General features: G+C 33.7%; 1 protein-coding gene across 3 annotated transcripts in view; it reads right to left on the bottom strand.

Moving 5' to 3' along the window:
- Positions 1-18,726, bottom strand: part of LOC121367806 (mediator of RNA polymerase II transcription subunit 15-like) — a 64,179-nt gene that overhangs the window by 30,414 nt on the left and 15,039 nt on the right. For 2 of the 3 annotated variants that reach the window (XM_041492182.1, XM_041492181.1), the window contains exons 3-11: positions 18,401-18,452; positions 16,033-16,419; positions 8,713-8,936; positions 8,208-8,288; positions 7,434-7,499; positions 5,503-5,564; positions 4,967-5,082; positions 4,180-4,326; positions 2,263-2,329 (exon numbers count right to left, since the gene is read on the bottom strand). In XM_041492182.1, coding sequence (XP_041348116.1) covers positions 2,263-2,329; positions 4,180-4,326; positions 4,967-5,082; positions 5,503-5,564; positions 7,434-7,499; positions 8,208-8,288; positions 8,713-8,936; positions 16,033-16,419; positions 18,401-18,452 — 1,202 coding nt within the window. The remainder of the gene's footprint in view (positions 1-2,262; positions 2,330-4,179; positions 4,327-4,966; positions 5,083-5,502; positions 5,565-7,433; positions 7,500-8,207; positions 8,289-8,712; positions 8,937-16,032; positions 16,420-18,400; positions 18,453-18,726) is intronic. The other variant, XM_041492183.1, reaches the window with a different exon arrangement.

Raw genomic sequence — 18,726 nt, 5'->3', positions numbered from 1 at the left:
ATGCACATTCCTATAGAGAGAATAACATATAACACCGCCTTTGATATATATATACCAGTCATGGAGCTCAGATTAGGAAGTGGGGGGGAGGGGGGGGGGGAGAGACATTAATTGGTTAAGTGTCTTACAGATCACCTTTACATCCAGTGATGCACTTGCTATGGATTAACAGTGGCATTAAAACCAGTACCTACTGGCCTAAAATTAGATGATGAAACTACCAATGTGATTTGTATACTTATGGTGTTACCATCAAAGCCAGAACAGAGAATATTTTGAGAACATTCGAAAACATGAGAAGGTAAATAATTCAGGAAAGAAAAAAGACAACTTGGAATAATCTTATGTTGGACAAGTGATCTTCCACCAATTTTCTGTATATTTGTTTATATTAATGTCCATGTGTCTACCAACCTTCGATTGGAATTATCTGCGACAGCTTGTATAACTTCCTGTATATTTGCTGATATTAATGTCCATGTGTCTACCAACCTTTGATTGGAATTATCTGACTGCTTGTATAACTTCCTGCATATTTGTTGATATTAATGTCCATGTGTCTACCAACCTTTGATTGGAATTATCTGTGACTGCTTGTATAACTTCCTGTATATTTGCTGATATTAATGTCCATGTGTCTACCAACCTTTGATTGGAATTATCTGTGACTGCTTGTATAACTTCCTGTATATTTGCTGATATTAATGTCCATGTGTCTACCAACCTTTGATTGGAATTATCTGACTGCTTGTATAACTTCCTGCATATTTGTTGATATTAATGTCCATGTGTCTACCAACCTTTGATTGGAATTATCTGACTGCTTGTATAACTTCCTGCATATTTGTTGATATTAATGTCCATGTGTCTACCAACCTTTGATTGGAATTATCTGACTGCTTGTATAACTTCCTGCATATTTGTTGATATTAATGTCCATGTGTCTACCAACCTTTGATTGGAATTATCTGACTGCTTGTATAACTTCCTGCATATTTGTTGATATTAATGTCCATGTGTCTACCAACCTTTGATTGGAATTATCTGTGACTGCTTGTATAACTTCCTGTATATTTGCTGATATTAATGTCCATGTGTCTACCAACCTTTGATTGGAATTATCTGTGACTGCTTGTATAACTTCCTGTATATTTGCTGATATTAATGTCCATGTGTCTACCAACCTTTGATTGGAATTATCTGTGACTGCTTGTATAACTTCCTGTATATTTGCTGATATTAATGTCCATGTGTCTACCAACCTTTGATTGGAATTATCTGACTGCTTGTATAACTTCCTGCATATTTGTTGATATTAATGTCCATGTGTCTACCAACCTTTGATTGGAATTATCTGACTGCTTGTATAACTTCCTGCATATTTGTTGATATTAATGTCCATGTGTCTACCAACCTTTGATTGGAATTATCTGACTGCTTGTATAACTTCCTGCATATTTGTTGATATTAATGTCCATGTGTCTACCAACCTTTGATTGGAATTATCTGACTGCTTGTATAACTTCCTGCATATTTGTTGATATTAATGTCCATGTGTCTACCAACCTTTGATTGGAATTATCTGTGACTGCTTGTATAACTTCCTGTATATTTGCTGATATTAATGTCCATGTGTCTACCAACCTTTGATTGGAATTATCTGTGACTGCTTGTATAACTTCCTGTATATTTGCTGATATTAATGTCCATGTGTCTACCAACCTTTGATTGGAATTATCTGTGACTGCTTGTATAACTTCCTGCATATTTGTTGATATTAATGTCCATGTGTCTACCAACCTTTGATTGGAATTATCTGTGACTGCTTGTATAACTTCCTGTATATTTGCTGATATTAATGTCCATGTGTCTACCAACCTTTGATTGGAATTATCTGTGACTGCTTGTATAACTTCCTGTATATTTGCTGATATTAATGTCCATGTGTCTACCAACCTTTGATTGGAATTATCTGACTGCTTGTATAACTTCCTGTATATTTGCTGATATTAATGTCCATGTGTCTACCAACCTTTGATTGGAATTATCTGTGACTGCTTGTATAACTTCCTGTATATTTGTTGATATTAATGTCCATGTGTCTACCAACCTTTGATTGGAATTATCTGACTGCTTGTATAACTTCCTGTATATTTGCTGATATTAATGTCCATGTGTCTACCAACCTTTGATTGGAATTATCTGACTGCTTGTATAACTTCCTGTATATTTGCTGATATTAATGTCCATGTGTCTACCAACCTTTGATTGGAATTATCTGTGAGAATGTCCAGCAGACTCTTCATCTTATTGTAGTCTTTTCTTTTACCTAGGAAAAAAACCCAAATCCAGTTTAAAGAGGCCATCATCTTTGGAAAAATAATCTTACCAATATTATAAAATAGACATTGTAAGATATCTGGCAAACTGTCATTCAAGTGTGTAAAACAGTTAAATGATTCTCTACAAACATCAAATAAAAGCTAATTAATCATGTTAATCATGTGAGTTTTTTGTTGATTTATTAGGAAATTAGGGGAAAAAACAAAAAACACAACTGTCAGAAAATTATTTTAAAATTGAGACCTTCTATTTGTTCACAGAGGTGTATGTTGATAAGATGTACCAAAATATGAGTAGATGTCTTTATTATATACATAGCAATGAAATATACAGATCTACGGAAACCATAAAAGTGATATCCGGTAAAAAGTCATATTTTCACTGTATTTTAGCTACAGTGAAAATATAGAAATCGTATTTACTTTTTTGTAAAAGTGCATGATTAAAATATCTCCCTTTGTCTTGTTTTTTTTGTATTTAAGTTTGATGATTACCAATGCACCTAATCGTATTTGAAAAATAAAAAAATGTAAGTTAAACAACTGTACCTATAAAAAAAGGAATATGAAGTGCAATTATGATAAAATATCTAAAACGAATTGAATACAAACCTAAATAATGGTAACACAATGTAGTGTCATTGAGTGTAAGTGTAAGAATTGAACAGCGTTCGATTTGTTTTGTTTTTGTGGAGATTTTTGGAGGATCGCTTTATCAGGTATGTTTGCACATCAGTATTATTAAATAAATATTTAAATAAAGATAATTTTTATTCAAATTTCTTTTAAAAAGTCTATGGTCAAGTAAATTTTCTGGAAAAGTTCCATAGGAAGAAATATATCATGGTGTTACGTGTTTTCGATAGGATAAGCAAAATATATTAACCTTCTGACTACATGCAGGCGAGATATCTCGCCTGACGTTATGCATTCCCTAATTCATATTTCCCGCCGTTTTTCACAGGGCACTCACCAGAAACGGAAATATAATTAAAGAAAAAAGATTTCCGGTCAAGATGGTGGCTTTTATTTAGATTTTAACAACTGAAAATACCTTGAAATTTTTAGTTCAAAAAGTGGTTTTCGTCAAGTATTTTCGCCTGAAAACAATGGCAGCACATCGCGGTCAGTTTCAGGGATCGATAGCTGATTGTGATAGCTAATTTGATAATAAATTTTATCGTTTTACCAACAACGAAAATCACCAAATATTGCAATATGAAGCGTAGTTCGGGTTTAAAAAAAATATCTGATCAGAAAACCACTATTATCGGGAATAATGGACATAAATAGTGGACAGCTGGTCACAAATGCCCGTAAGAAAATGCGACTTTTTCAATTTTTTGCCTAATTTTAATCACCATTAACTGATCTAAAATATTATAAATATTACAAAACCCCACGAAAATAATACTTACCGATTCATATATGAACTTTATTTCATGTATTTATAAAACATTTAAGTGAATATATGTGAGTAAAAATTATAAACTTGTACCCACTCAACGTGGTTTTTGTAAAAAATTAATCCAGTAGTCTAAAGGTTAACAAAAAGCGAAAGATATTGTCAAAAATGAGGAAAGATGTATATAATAAATAGACCATTTCATGGTGTTTTTTCGAATACGATTTTTATGTCAACTCGTGATGTGTGAAAACCATATTTTCATTCACTGCTTGGTTTTCACACATCACTCATTGACATAAAAATCGTATTCGAAAAAACCCATGAAATAGCCTCTATATATTCCATAAGAGTAGGGCTAAAAGAACTTGCATCATAGTTACAGCTGTTAAGAGACAGGAGCAAAAATAAATGATCACTAATAAATAATACCTTCATTATTCTCCAACCTATTGACACTCCTGCGCAATGGTTCTATGTACTTGGACAGTCTGGCTAGCTTCTCCACGTAGGCCTGCTCCTCAGAGGTGTTCCGTGGCTGACTAGGGCTGGGAACAGGACCTACAGAGCCTGGGTTACCTGAAAGTGTTGTCAATCAAACCATATTACTCTATCTAAGATAACAGATAACATGACTCGCAGTGAGGCACATACACATTAACTAGAAATCATTTAACAATACAAAATATCTGCATAATTAGCATTTAATAACAATTTCTCATCCAGTCAGTGTACCACGACTGGTATATTGAAGGTCATGGTATGTGCTATCCTGTCTGTGGGATCGTGCATATAAAAGATCCCATGCTACTAATGGAAAAATGTAGCAGGTTTCTTCTCTAAGACTATGTCAGAATTACCAAATGTTTGACATCCAACAGCCAATCATTAATAAATCAATGTGCTCTAGTGGTGTCATTAAACAAAACACACTTTAACTTTAATAAAATTAACCTTTTAGAATTGCAAAACATCTTTATCGACTGATCGTGTTATTGCTATTAGTACTATAACTGGAATTTCTTTGCAAACTACAGACAGTTTGAGAAGTGACTACTGTGGATGGTGCAGTATAACATTGTTTGTTTTTTAAATTAATTTCCACTCTCACCAATATATAATTTCTTGAAGAGCCCAATAAAAAACATTTTAATTTTGAGACACCAGATTTAAACAATATGTTTTAAAATGCAATACTCTTACACAGTAACGTACTAACCTGGTGTATTGAGTGGGTTGCTGGGAGATGGTGCCTGAGCGAATGATTTGTTAGATGCTGGAGATGGCGTAATCTGAGACTGTGGTGAGGGTGTTGTCAACATCGTCATTGGAGAACTAATTTAAAAAAAAAGTAACATGGAAATTCTTAACAAAATTTACGTATAACAAATAATACATTTGCTGAACATCATGAAAGTATTCTACTGTAATTACTATATTTTAAGAAAAATATTCTTAGGTTGAGTAAGTTAGGATAATAATAATATATATGTATTTCCAATATCTTGCATTTAACTTATGGAACAACAAAAACTTAATAAGAAATAGATTATGTAAACATCAAATTTTATTATAGTATTCAACTAATATGAAATTTAATCTGATAACTGTAAAACTTTGGTACTGTCAAAAGTTAAAAAAATATCCATTTCTCAATTATACACAAGTGAATAAAGAATACTGTTATGCTTTTAACAGAAGCACTAGATGAAAAACACTCATAATCACTCATTAAGGTACTAAATATAGGCATACCTCATCTGTGCTGGAGAGTGAGCGATGTATGTTTGTGCAGAGGAAACTTGCTGGACTGGTGCCTGTTGCAGAGAATATTTATTTTACACTCCTACACCTGTCATCACAAGTATTTTATTCTCAAAATATTGTGCCAAGCTTAGTATAAAAAATATTAACAAGATTATCAGGCCATATCTAGAGATTAAAAAAGAAATAAATGACAAATGTTCCTTTTTTAGATTACATATCTCTAGTTAGAGCAGACCCCGATTCCATTTTATTCCCCTCTCTATGGATATGTTCTACAGTAATTGCACATTTTAACCCATAGTCAAATGCACATTGTATAGAATTATATTAAAAACATTAGTTAAGTTAATAAATATTTATATTCATGTGCTTATTAAAAAAAGCTTCTTTTTTTTTTATCTTCTTGTATTAACTACACTGGACTCCCAATAAAAACACACTACCCAATTCAGTTGTTACATCTAACGCACATGTGAGGTTGCTGTAAAATAAACTGCCCTCGGTGGCGTCGTGGTTAAGCCATCTGACTACAGGCTGGTTGGTACAGGGTTCGCAGCTCGGTACCGGCTCCAACCCAGAGCGAGTTCTTACGGGCTCAGTGGGTAGGTGTAAGGCCACTACACCCTCTTTTCTCTCTCACTAATCACTAACCAACTAACCCACTATTCTGGACAGACAGCCCAGGAAAGCGTGCTTGAACCTTAATTGGCTATAAGCACGAAAATAAGTTGAAATGAAATGCTGTAAAACACACAGTAACCCTAATCCTTGTATACAATTTATGATGTCCAGTTGTACAAAATCAGTTAAATGTATTTTTTCCTCTCATATCCTTTGTAACAACTACAAATCTGACTGGAACATTTTTAAGAGAGTTCAATATACAATGTAGGTTCCACACCACCATTAATTACTCCATGCAGTTCAATACGAATTCTATGTGAGCATATATTCTGTGAAAAATACAACACTATCGAGAGGGTCATGTGACTACTAATTTTAAGGAGTGCTCTCCACTAACAAGTCTGTATAAAAAATCAGCCACCCTCATGTCAGAGTACCACCCTGTGTTGCTGTTATACAAGTACCACTATACCACTAGAATAGTTGTTATCAGTTAGTACTACATATAACAAGTAACTTCAAACCAATGGGTTGTTTAAATACTACATAGGTCAACCTACTTATAATAATCAAAGAAAGATTTCAAAATGCATATCAGAATTTTGTAGTATTTTTTTATGAGGAACTATTTCCTAAACCGGACTATATTAAGCTGCTACAGAAAGTAACGACACAACATATGGTGGTGTGTTGCCTATACAGATACAGGGAATTTAGAAATATTTACTTCCATGCTCTAACCCAGCTTCATTGAAACACAACCCTGACCTCATTAATAACAGGACTTCCGATACTAATGAAAGGAACGGATCGATGTTTCACAATATACCTGCACAAAAAAATACATTGACTGTTTTGTAATGTTGTAGTTAGTCACTATCAGATAACATTACATATGATTTCATAAATAGAGAATAACTTGTTAATGAGGTAGGATATCGGCTTTATCCTGTGAAGGTAACAATGGGAAATTCCACAAGGCTTACCGAGTGGAATTTCCCATTCGGCTTGAACAGAATAAAACTGATATTCTGCGTCATTAACTAGTTATTATTTTTATCCCGAAGTCCATAAAAATTAAGACGGGAAGCGATTAGTTCTGTTATTTCAGCTACATCATGAAATAGAGGTCAAACGAGTGATTTTGTAATGTAGCTATGCATGTGACATCACATGTGTGAAGTCAAAAGTTATAATCTGCTAGAATACGTATAAGACTCTATCCTGCTTTAAGCGGTCATCATATAATCGACCAATAGAAACAGTGGTTGCAGGATAAAACTGATTTCACTAACCTGTTGGAATTGTTGCCCAGGCCCAGTTGGTCTAGATGGCTGTCCAGGTGCAGACTGATAAACAATCTGAAAACACAAATACATCCGTCACATTCCTGATTCATAATGTACATGAAGATTGTTAATTAACGACCAATGTGGGTGTTTAAGTACTTCATTATACATCACGTCTAGATTACAAGTACATAGCATAAAAAACCATGTGAAAATATTATTGGGTTTTGATTATCAAAAACTGGTATCTTCCTAGAATATGGAAACATATATCTTATTATTCTGCAACTAACAGTACAGTTTGATAAATTTATCAAAGAGAATGTCAAATTAATTTTATGCAAGAAAGGTGAATACACAAAAAGAGAAAATAACATGATTCACTGGATGCCACTGAATTTGTCAAATAATTGGATAAGAAAAAAAGGAAATGTTTTATTTAATGACCCACTCAACACATTTTATTTACGGTTATATGGCGTCAGACATATGGTTAAGGACCACACAGATATTGAGAGAGGAAACCTATTGTCACCACTTCATGGGCTACTCTTTTCGATTAGCAGCAAGGGATCAGTTATATGCACCATCCCACAGACAGGATAACACACAGCATGGCCTTTGATATACCAGTCGTGAAATAATTGGATAAAGAAATAAATGTGTATATGTTTTTGTTTCTTTAAATTATTATCTAATCTGGAAATTGCACTAGGATAAAACAAAATGATAAAACTATAAAACTGGATAACGAAAAGTAAAAACAAAAACTTCACTTACATTTTGAACAGAGGCTGCAAGAGGTTGGCTCTGAACAGGGGTGACATTTTGTGGTGAAGTTACGATAAAGGCATCTTGTCGCTGAAATAAAAAATTAAGGAATACTAATTTTTTTTTTAAAAGAATGTTGTCATAATGGAGTAAAGGTTGACTATTGAAATTAATACATCAAAATTGTTTTTACCATGTAAAGGTGTAAAGGAAAGAAAAGCGAATTTAACGATATCTCAGCATCTAATAGTAATACAGTGAAATCTGTCTAAACCAGACCCTGAACATACCGAAAACCTGATAAAACCGGAACCTGTCCATTTCGGAAACCAGACTGATTTTTTGGTTCAGAAATATAAAATCCTTAATTAATTAACCTGAACAAACGGGCGTATTGCTAAAATATGTAATACTAAAACATAACAAGTTGAAGAACAAAAAACAATGTCTTAGTTTCCATATTATCAGATATACAAAGATGTGCATCATTTTATCAATTACATCATAGCTTAACCTGTAATGGAGGCTTCTGTTGTTGTTGTTGTTGTTGCTGCTGCTGCTGCTGTTGCTGTTGCTGTTGTTGCTGCTGCTGCTGCTGCTGTTGTTGTTGCTGCTGCTGCTGTTGTTGTTGCTGCTGCTGCTGCTGTTGCTGTTGAACTCTCTGCATCATTTGTTGCTGCTGCTGCTGTTGCAACATCAGGCGTTGTTGCTGTGTCATCTGGTGGGTAGGCATCATACCTAAGAAAACAAACTGTCTGTGTTGTAGATCATATAATGAATTTAAATACTGTGTAATTTAACCTGATTATAAGCAACTACTTAATAGCCTAACCAACTATACTGTCTACATAATATTAGAAAATAGAACTTTACACTCATACACCAAAACAGAAGAAATAACTAATTTCATAAAATGCAGTACTGGATAAAGAACAATACTAAGAAAAGGCAAATTAGACAAAATACATGCTGCTTTGAAAATAAAACGAAGTGTAATGTGGTTAAATACAGTGGAAATAAAATTATATGTTGTACATTTAAACAAGCATTTTCATATTGGAGAGTAACATTTTGTAACATTACTGAATTAATATTTTAAACAGTGTACATAATGGCACTATAAATAATTAATGTAATCATTTTAATCTATTATCACACTTGTATCAAAATACTTTACAAGATATAAATAAAAATATCCTAATTTTATACACCATTTATTTATTTTTTATTACCGGAATACAAATATGTTACAGCATGTTTAGCATACCATGCTTTGCTTATATATATAATATGATATTATATTACATTACATTATATACATGCAAAACCACATCATGATTACAGCCTTAACCAAAGAAAGTTTATTTATTTTTTACACATTTCAAATGCTTGTCAGTACCACATGCAAACAAATATTAATATTCAAAACTGGGTCCATACACCAAATATATTGTAAAAATTATCTAAATATTTACTGCAAATACTAGTACAGCAAAATAAACAGACTTTTATTCCTGTTTTTAATTAATTTTAAAATTGTGGAAATTATTATATATCTTGGACCAATCAAATTCCGTCCTATTAACAGGAAATCGCTACTGCGCATGTTCAATTCAACAACCGAATAAATTTAACATCATTGTTTACCATGTCCAATACAAAGTAAAATAATAATAAATTTTTTGTAATTACTTACATTTGTTGTGAACGAATGTAAAATTCCTACCAGGAAGTGAATATTTGTAAAATATTTTAACACCATCGAAATCTGTCCCATGTGATCGTCACAAACGCGGAATGTATGGAAGACCACATCCGTCATAAAATTGAGGCAACAAGAACACAACAGATTGTCAACAAAGCAAATGTAAATGAATTATGAAAATATCTACACGTTTTTGATGAATATTGGTTATCGACCAGCACCACATTAAAAAAATCAAATCTAAAACAAACTCTGAAAAACAAAAAAACACGGGGAACTTTCTAATCTTGATTAAGATTCAAGATTAGAAAGTTCCCCGTGTTTTTTTGTTTTTCAGAGTTTGTTTTAGATTTGATTTTTTTAGATGTTTTGTAAACAATTATGCCATTCTTAACGGCTTTTCACGTAGTCAACAAATGTTCATGAATATAGGAAAATGGTTTTCGTGTGCTAACAACTTTTTAGGCGGCTGAAGAAAGAAGAAAAATCGACTAATGTGTTTTTTCAATAACAATTGTGGATCAGACACAAACAGCCTTCCATACATCACACCCCCCCCCCATAAGAGTGTCAGTCATGTGACTTTTAACTAAATATAGACAAAACTAATGTAGACGACAGTCATTACCGATCTGTCAAGTCTAGTCTCTTCATTTATACAGGTTTTAATCTATTATAACCTTTGGATATGGTTTCTATATGCAATAATAAAATTACCGCTACTATACAAGGAACAAACACACTTTAAAAACTTTTTCTAGTTTGATTGAGCGAGGCTCGGTTAGTTGATACATGTGCAATAGAATTAAAGTTTGTGCTTGCGCAGTGTGATTAGAAAGAGTGCAGAAATGAAATGGGATGGAATTCGATAGTTTAGGATACTTTTGAATTATTATCTTTTATATAATGTTTAGCATGTTATTAATAATTAAACTAACATGTAATACTTAAAAAAACATGGATTAATATCAATATAAATCAAAGTTATTAAGTGAAGTACCATATAAGTTCAACTAGACTACTCTAATCAAGATAGTCTAGTGTATATAGCAGTATACATGGAACGGAAAAACGTATCTCAATTTGACAATTCTCTCAATTATCACCGATCAAACATGAAAAGTGGTAAGATCAAAACATTTAATTTTGTTGCCAAACTTATGATACAAGATGGTATTAAAAGAATAAACACTTCTTCAGCTAGAACCCATTATCTGCCAGATGCACCGCCAGACCAAAGAATTTTAAACTACTGGTGTAATGTAGCATAATACTGCAATATGACAATACCAGGTCAGCTTTTGTGACAAACCAGACACATGTGCAAGCATGTATGAAACACTCTGCCACCTCAAATCTGTTTTCAGCATGCAAACACATCAACAAGACACCAAATCCCAGAACCCAACATGTCTCACACCACAGTTTTAAATACTTATCTTGTGACAATGTCATTCTCTTATTAACTGCCAAAGGCATTCTTTAACAATTAGCATCATACATACATCATATTATTATTATAATTGGGTCATTTATCATCAATCTTTTTTTTTACACAAACAAAACAACTAAATAAATCCAAACTACATCAAAATGAAATATTATTTAAGACAATTTAGAGAAAGAACCTTTAACATGCCCCTATACCACTAAGGTTTCAGGGATGTCTGTCACAGGCCTGGTCTCTGGATAGCCAGTGATTTGGTCTGGGACAGATATAATTTAGAGAGAGAACCTTTAATATGTCCCTATACCACCAAGGTTTCGGGGATGTCTGTCACAGGCCTGGTCTCTGGATAGCCAGTGATTTGGTTTGGGACAGAGATAATTTAGAGAGAGAACCTTTAATATGCCCCTATACCACCAAGGTTTCGGGGATGTCTGTCACAGGCCTGGTCTCTGGATAGCCAGTGATTTGGTCTGGGACAGACATAATTTAGAGAGAGAACCTTTAATATGCCCCTATACCACTAAGGTTTCGGGGATGTCTGTCACAGGCCTTGTCTCTGGATAGCCAGTGATTTTGTCTTTGACAGAGACAGTTTAGAGGTTGAATCTATTGCCTTGCGTATTCTCTTGGAACCTTTTTTTTTATTTAGACCAATCAGATTTAGAGATGTTTCCATCACTGAACTTTGATTTGGACATGAAGAATGTCAATAAAGAATGAATGAGGCAAATGTTAACTTTGTATCAAGGATTACTGGACATTAACAAACTAAAATCAAGTGCCTCTGAGGTGCACATAGAAAGAAAAAGAATCTTTGTTTAAAGACGTCATCACATTTTACAAAACAGCTACTTGGTATCTAACATACGGTTAAGTTGACACTGGTCAACAGAGAAAATATTCTGCCGTCACATACTCAACTTCTACCAATACAGCAGCTAGGGCTCTTTGAAATGCATTCTCCTATAGACTGAACAGTACATGCTATGGCCTTTAATATACCAATTATGAGGCACTGGTTTGATCCAGTGAGGGTGACCGATAGTGTGACCCATCACAACTCAGGTGAGCATTCCACTGCTGGGTACACATAGAAGGAAGGAAATGTTTTATTTAACGACGCACTCAACACATTTTATTTATGGCGTCAGACATTGAGAGAGGAAATTCGCTGTCGCCACTTCATGAACTACTCTTTTCGATTAGCAGAAAGGGATCTTTTATATGCACCATCCCACAGACAGGATAGTACATACCATGGCCTTTGTCACACCAGTTGTGAAGCATTGGCTGGAATGATAAATAGACAAATGGGTCCACCGATGGGGATCGATCCTAGACCGACGGATACACATAGAGGATATCACCAAAGGTTTACAGTAAAATACAGTTATGTTCTTTCAGTTAATGACCATGATTCTTTTCAATGACTACTTGATATTTTAATGCCATTGACAAGATATTAAACTAATACATGCATCTTGAATAGTCTAGCCAGATTAACAAACACATCAATGACATTCACAAACAATAAATAGCAAGAACAAATATCATCTTATACGTACAGGAAGAAAATATTATATTTTACATGTGTCTTACGATCAGTAAAATGTATTATATTTATAAATATAAATTTATATAAACTAACTTCTTGAAACTATTGTAAAGTTAAAAACTAAATATTAAAGCTGTTGACCTTGGATTCCGAGTTTTAAAGTTACATTCTCTGGTTACCATATTATAACATCATGTACAAATATGAAATACAAGCTCAAATGCACTTTTAAAAAACTTGTGTGTATTTGCTATGAACAGAGATCGTCAAAAGTATACGCTTGATTCGTCGCCTGTGCCGCTATAGCTCAGCAAAGCACAAACGACAGCCTGTTGTCAGTTTCAGTTAACACATGTGTTTGTCGATCTCAAATTGTAGGGTTCATCTCAAAAAATTAAAAGAGAAATCTTGCGCTGTATGAAGAACGTTCGGTTGAGGATACGGTACTAGAGTCTTTCATTAAAACCGGTTTGATCTTAACAACGCATTATCTACAATCATACCTTCCTATTTCAGAATTAATATTTTATAAATGTTAGTAGAACGTTCAAAGTTTAGTTTGTATACTAGTAACACATTAATCATGTATATATTTTTAAAAATAAAATATACTAAAGTAGACAATGAACGTTTTCACTTCTTAATTTTACGTGTTAAAATCGACAAATTCAAATAAATATTCTTTCGTTTGGAAATGGTAAATTTAGGGGGGTGTTTAACGACATCAAAGTTGAAGCATATTGATTTAATAATCATCCGACGCCATACAATCGTAAATAAAATGTGTTGAGTGCATCGTTAAATCAAACATATCCTATCCTTCCTTCTATCTGCTGTTGGATGTCTAACATTTGGTAATTTTGACATATAATCTTAGAGAGGAATCGGGTGCATGTGCAGGGGGAGGGTATTGGAGGTCGAATCCCTTACTTGCCCAAGCTTAAAAAAAATTGAAATGTATTTTCTGAGGGAGCATGGCCCCATATAAACTTCGTTCAACACAGTCTATAACCCTAAACCCGCTGAAATCCCTGCACACGCGCCTTGGAAACCCGCTACCTTTGTTTTTAGCAAGAGATCATTTATATGTACCATCCCACAGACAGGATATCACATATCATGGTCTTTTATATACCCGCCGATGGGGATCGATCCTAGACTGACCGTGCATTTCCAAAAACACCTTTTTAGGTCTAAGTAATGAATAAAAATAACATATAGTCTTGAAAAATGTTACGTAAATCGAACACAGTACACTCTTCCTCTACCCCTAGAGCGTTATGTAATTAGTACATGTAACGCGTATGCCAACAGCTGGCCACTGTTAAAATTTCAAGGCAAATCCACCACCCACCGACCCTTGGAAAGGCGTTGTACCATACCTCTACGGATATAAATATGTTTTGGAGATATGAGACGACCCCTCAATCAAGACAATTAAATTTGTTCAAAAATTGCGAAATCTCACGTGATCTCGTTGGGGAATTCCACACTTGTGATAAGTCAAGGAAAACCAAGATCAGTAGGAGCCTGTCAAAAGTGTCCCACTTTTAAAATGCTAGCTTTGTTTTTGACCTGGATAAGCCAGCGTAGTGAAACCAACGCGGAGTGCAGCGTCATATATGCACCAAATGTAATTGGATTTTCTGTTCTATATGCTTAAATAATAAAAATATTCCGGATACTGCCGCTTTAAATAAAATTAATTTTCAGCTACTACAAACATTAGGATGACCAGAAACATTTGGATTTGCCAAAATGTACTATTTCAGCAAATCGCTTAGATAATAAGTTAAATGGTAAAACAATAAAGCTGTAATACTAAAACACAGTAAGAGCCGAAAATATTTTACTCTGACTAATAACTAAGGTCAGCTGCTTTAATAATGAGGTATAACCAACTATGGGGGAAATAAAGGAATCAATATGATGACACATAGTAACATACAAAGTTTTTATTATGACAGATGATCTATAATGGCCAGCAGAAGGTGAATATTATATAAAAGGATGGTCTTGAGTTGGCTGCCATGTAAAATGTTTCCAACTAACAGGCCCTTTTTAACAACTAAAATTGCACACTAAAGACATATTCTTCTTTAGAAGGAAGGAAATGTTTTATTTAACGACGCACTCAACACATTTTATTTACAGTTATATTGCATCAGACATGTGGTTAAGGACCATAGATATTGAGGGAGGAAACCCGATGTCGCCACTTCATGGGCTACTCTTTTCGATTAGCAGCAAGTGATCTTTTATATGCACCATCTCATAGACAGGCTAGCACATACCATGGCCTTTGATGTACCAGTTGTGGTGCACTGGTTGGAGTGAGAAATAGTCTTCTTTGGAATATTAGTGTTTGTATATTCAATATGTTTCTGGTTGTCCCTAATGTATGCAGTACCTAAAAAACTTCATTTTACTTCCTAATTTATATTTTTTTTATATGTTTGAAATTATTGGCTGGTAAAATATAGACTCGGCTTCTAGAAACATTCAGGTGATCAATTACACCGTGTATATTCAGACACTGATATTCTAAACAAAGATATGCTTTTCATATGTAATTTTAGTCATTAGAAATGCCTTGTCAAAATAATTACAATACCAGCAAACTCAAGACTCTTTAATAGGATACACGATAGCTACCTAGTATATTTCTCTTTAATAGGATACACGATAGCTACCTAGTATATTTCTACTAAAATATTACAGTAGCATATCAACTATTTATTTTCATTTGGCAACTAAAATACTTCATATACTATCTATATAACAAATACAAGTAGGTGCCATCTGGCTCCTAGATAAAAAAGTTAACATTGAGGGCTGAAATGACATTAAAGATTACATTCATCAACTGGATACAAGATAAATGTGCTCTTAACAAAATCAATGCAACATTGAATGGACTAGATAAATATGTTCTGAACTAAATCAATGCAAACACTATAAAAATGTAGTGTGAGACAACATTTATTAGAAATTAACCCATGACCACCATAATAATGCTCCACCATCCATATGAGTATTTGTCCAGCTCCAAATATACAATGCCACATCCCACTTGAGCAAACAAAAACTCAGCACCAACAGATAAAACAAACACAGTTCCTACCGGGTGGCATTGTTGACTGCCCCACCATTGGAAACATACCCGGGTTACCGTTCAGCGGCATCATGGATGGGTTGTTACCAAGGGGAGATAACCCAGGACTCATTAAAGAATGGCCCTTGTTATTGCTCATGTGAGGCATACAATAGCTGCTACCTAATGGTGGCATACTGTGGCTGCCACTCACTTGCGGCATACTCTGGCTGCTAGGCATTTGTGACATACACTGACTGCCACTCATTGGTGGCATACCCTGACGGGCTAGGTTTTGAAGAGCATTAATGGGGTCAGGCTGTTGAGGAAGCTGACCTGACATTCCACCTCCACCAGGGGGCATCATCCCTGGACCAGGACCTTGGCCTACTACCTGCTGAGGCTTCTTGTCTTTGTCTGAAGGATCAAGAGAAAACCAATAAATCATGTTAATTATTACATTATATGGTGTATTCTTAGTAAACTGGAGTCTTCCATACGATACAGGTTGTACTAAACCAAATAACTTCCGGCTGGGTCAAAGTTCGACGTGCATCAAACTTTTGATACAGAAGTTAACACCACAAGTCCTGTGATTGGTTATAAATGTGAGCGTGTTGGATGTAAAAAAAATTAGTTTCATCTGGGCTAAAAATGTATGCAATTTTATTTCATCTAGTACCACTGTGTCAAGTAGCCTTGTGCTTGAAACGTGTATGGGGTATCTGTAAAAAAAAAAGTATTCACATTTTTTACAAAACTAGAGGTCTTGTAAAAACATTTGGTTATACTGAAAATGAGCCATGAAAGGTACCATTTTCTTCAGTTAATACTTTGAAGTAGGGGGTTGTAGTGATAATTATGGGTTAAAGTTTGGTTGATATATTGATTATAGTGTTTTTAAGCACAAACATTAACATGGTCGCCTATGGGATTGTATTTGGTATAGTACAACCTAAAATGTTTCCAGGTTCATGAATAGCAACAATCAATCTAAATCAATCTAATTGTAATATAATATGATTATAATAAAAATAACAACACAAGAATAATACACATTTAAAGTAATATTCATATGATAAAAAAAGAGAAAAGCATATTTATTCATGAATCAATACTATGGCAGGTTATTCAGTGAGTATCAAATAAGGTTTTTTAAGAAATATTAACTTGATATGGAATAACAGTGGTTGCAGGCTTTCTGCCAGAGGGTACTGGGGGTAAAATTATCTTGGAAATTAATGGATATATATTTTTATAATTTTCAGATAGATGATAGTAAAAGATATGCTGTTTTAAAATGTGTCAAAGTGCATGAAATGCTTTGTCGAATTTCAAAAACATTCAAACCTATAACCACTTAAGGGCACTTAAGGTTTGTTTGTTTTGTTTTTATAACGTACAGTAAGAAAGCCTGGGTTGGATAAAATAATTTTAAGGAATCCAGACAGACACTGTGAATGTTTAACTTTAGTAATGTCCAACGATAGTTTTTCATGTCAAGAAAAAGCATTACCTTCCAATGGGATATGAGCCAAGCTAGACTACTAGGGTTAGTATGTGGATATAGACTAGAAAGGCCAAAGTTGAAATGTCTGAGAATGTACTTAACACTGTCTAAATTGATTCACAAGCTTAACAGGACTTACCAAGATGTTCACAGCTTTATACTTTTACTATGCCCCCAACCCCATCAGTCTTGAAAACAAATTGTCTCCAATGGGCTTACCAAGATTAGTGTTATGTTATAATATATTTGAAAGCTTATAAAAGACTAAGCATTATTTCGTATTAAATCAGGCCTTTGTGAATTAAAAATCTACAAGAGGGTTATGCAAAATGAAATTCTGGTAATCCATTTAATTTTTGTGTAACCAGTTACGTCCATGTAAATGGTGCCCTAAATTTTGCATGAACAAAAAATAGGCGATACAAAATTAACCTTGCATGAGCAATGCATGAACAAAATGATTGTTGTCACAATTTTCAGGTCTGAAAACATTGGTGATACTGTTAACAATGATTAATATAGTCAGGGTTTTATCAGCTATGTTTCTAGACTCTAACCATTTTCCACCATTCTCTAAAGACTATGTCGTTTTCCCCCCCCCCCCCCCCAAGTTTGGAATATCAATGTGAATTTTTCTCATTTTTTACTATTATATAAAGGCATATTTTGAAAACAATACATAATGCTTGACATTAATTTGAATAAATACAAGTATATGTATAGTATTAGTCTTTTCGATTCTAACAAGGCTTACTCAGATGTTTTTTAAATGAAACTGAAAATTCCCCAAATTTTATAAAACAATGCTAAAATTCCAAGTCAAAGCCATGGGTGTCAAGTCAAATTTTAGAAATAAAATCCTGATAGTACATAAGATTAATCACTTACTATAATCTTTAACATGCAAAATAAGTCTTGCCACCAGGGCCAAATATTCTTCCTGTAAAAAGAAAACAATAATTTTAATTTATAATAAAAAAAGAAAAGAAAACGGAATTACAGTACAAACATGAATATGATGACAAAATATTTTATAACATAAATTATAACATCCAAATTAATATATTAAACTAAGCTGCAATAATATCAAGAAGTTTTAAACTGCTCTCTTGTAATTACCAATTGAAAGTGTGTTGTTCCAGATAGAAACTTATGTTATTAATTTAATGACTCCTTATTATTATATTTGCCAAGAGTCCATTAATTTTTTTTTT

This window comes from Gigantopelta aegis, chromosome 3, assembly GCF_016097555.1.
Source record: "Gigantopelta aegis isolate Gae_Host chromosome 3, Gae_host_genome, whole genome shotgun sequence".
NCBI lineage: Eukaryota > Metazoa > Mollusca > Gastropoda > Neomphalida > Peltospiridae > Gigantopelta > Gigantopelta aegis.
This window is presented reverse-complemented; position numbering and strand designations above follow the sequence as displayed.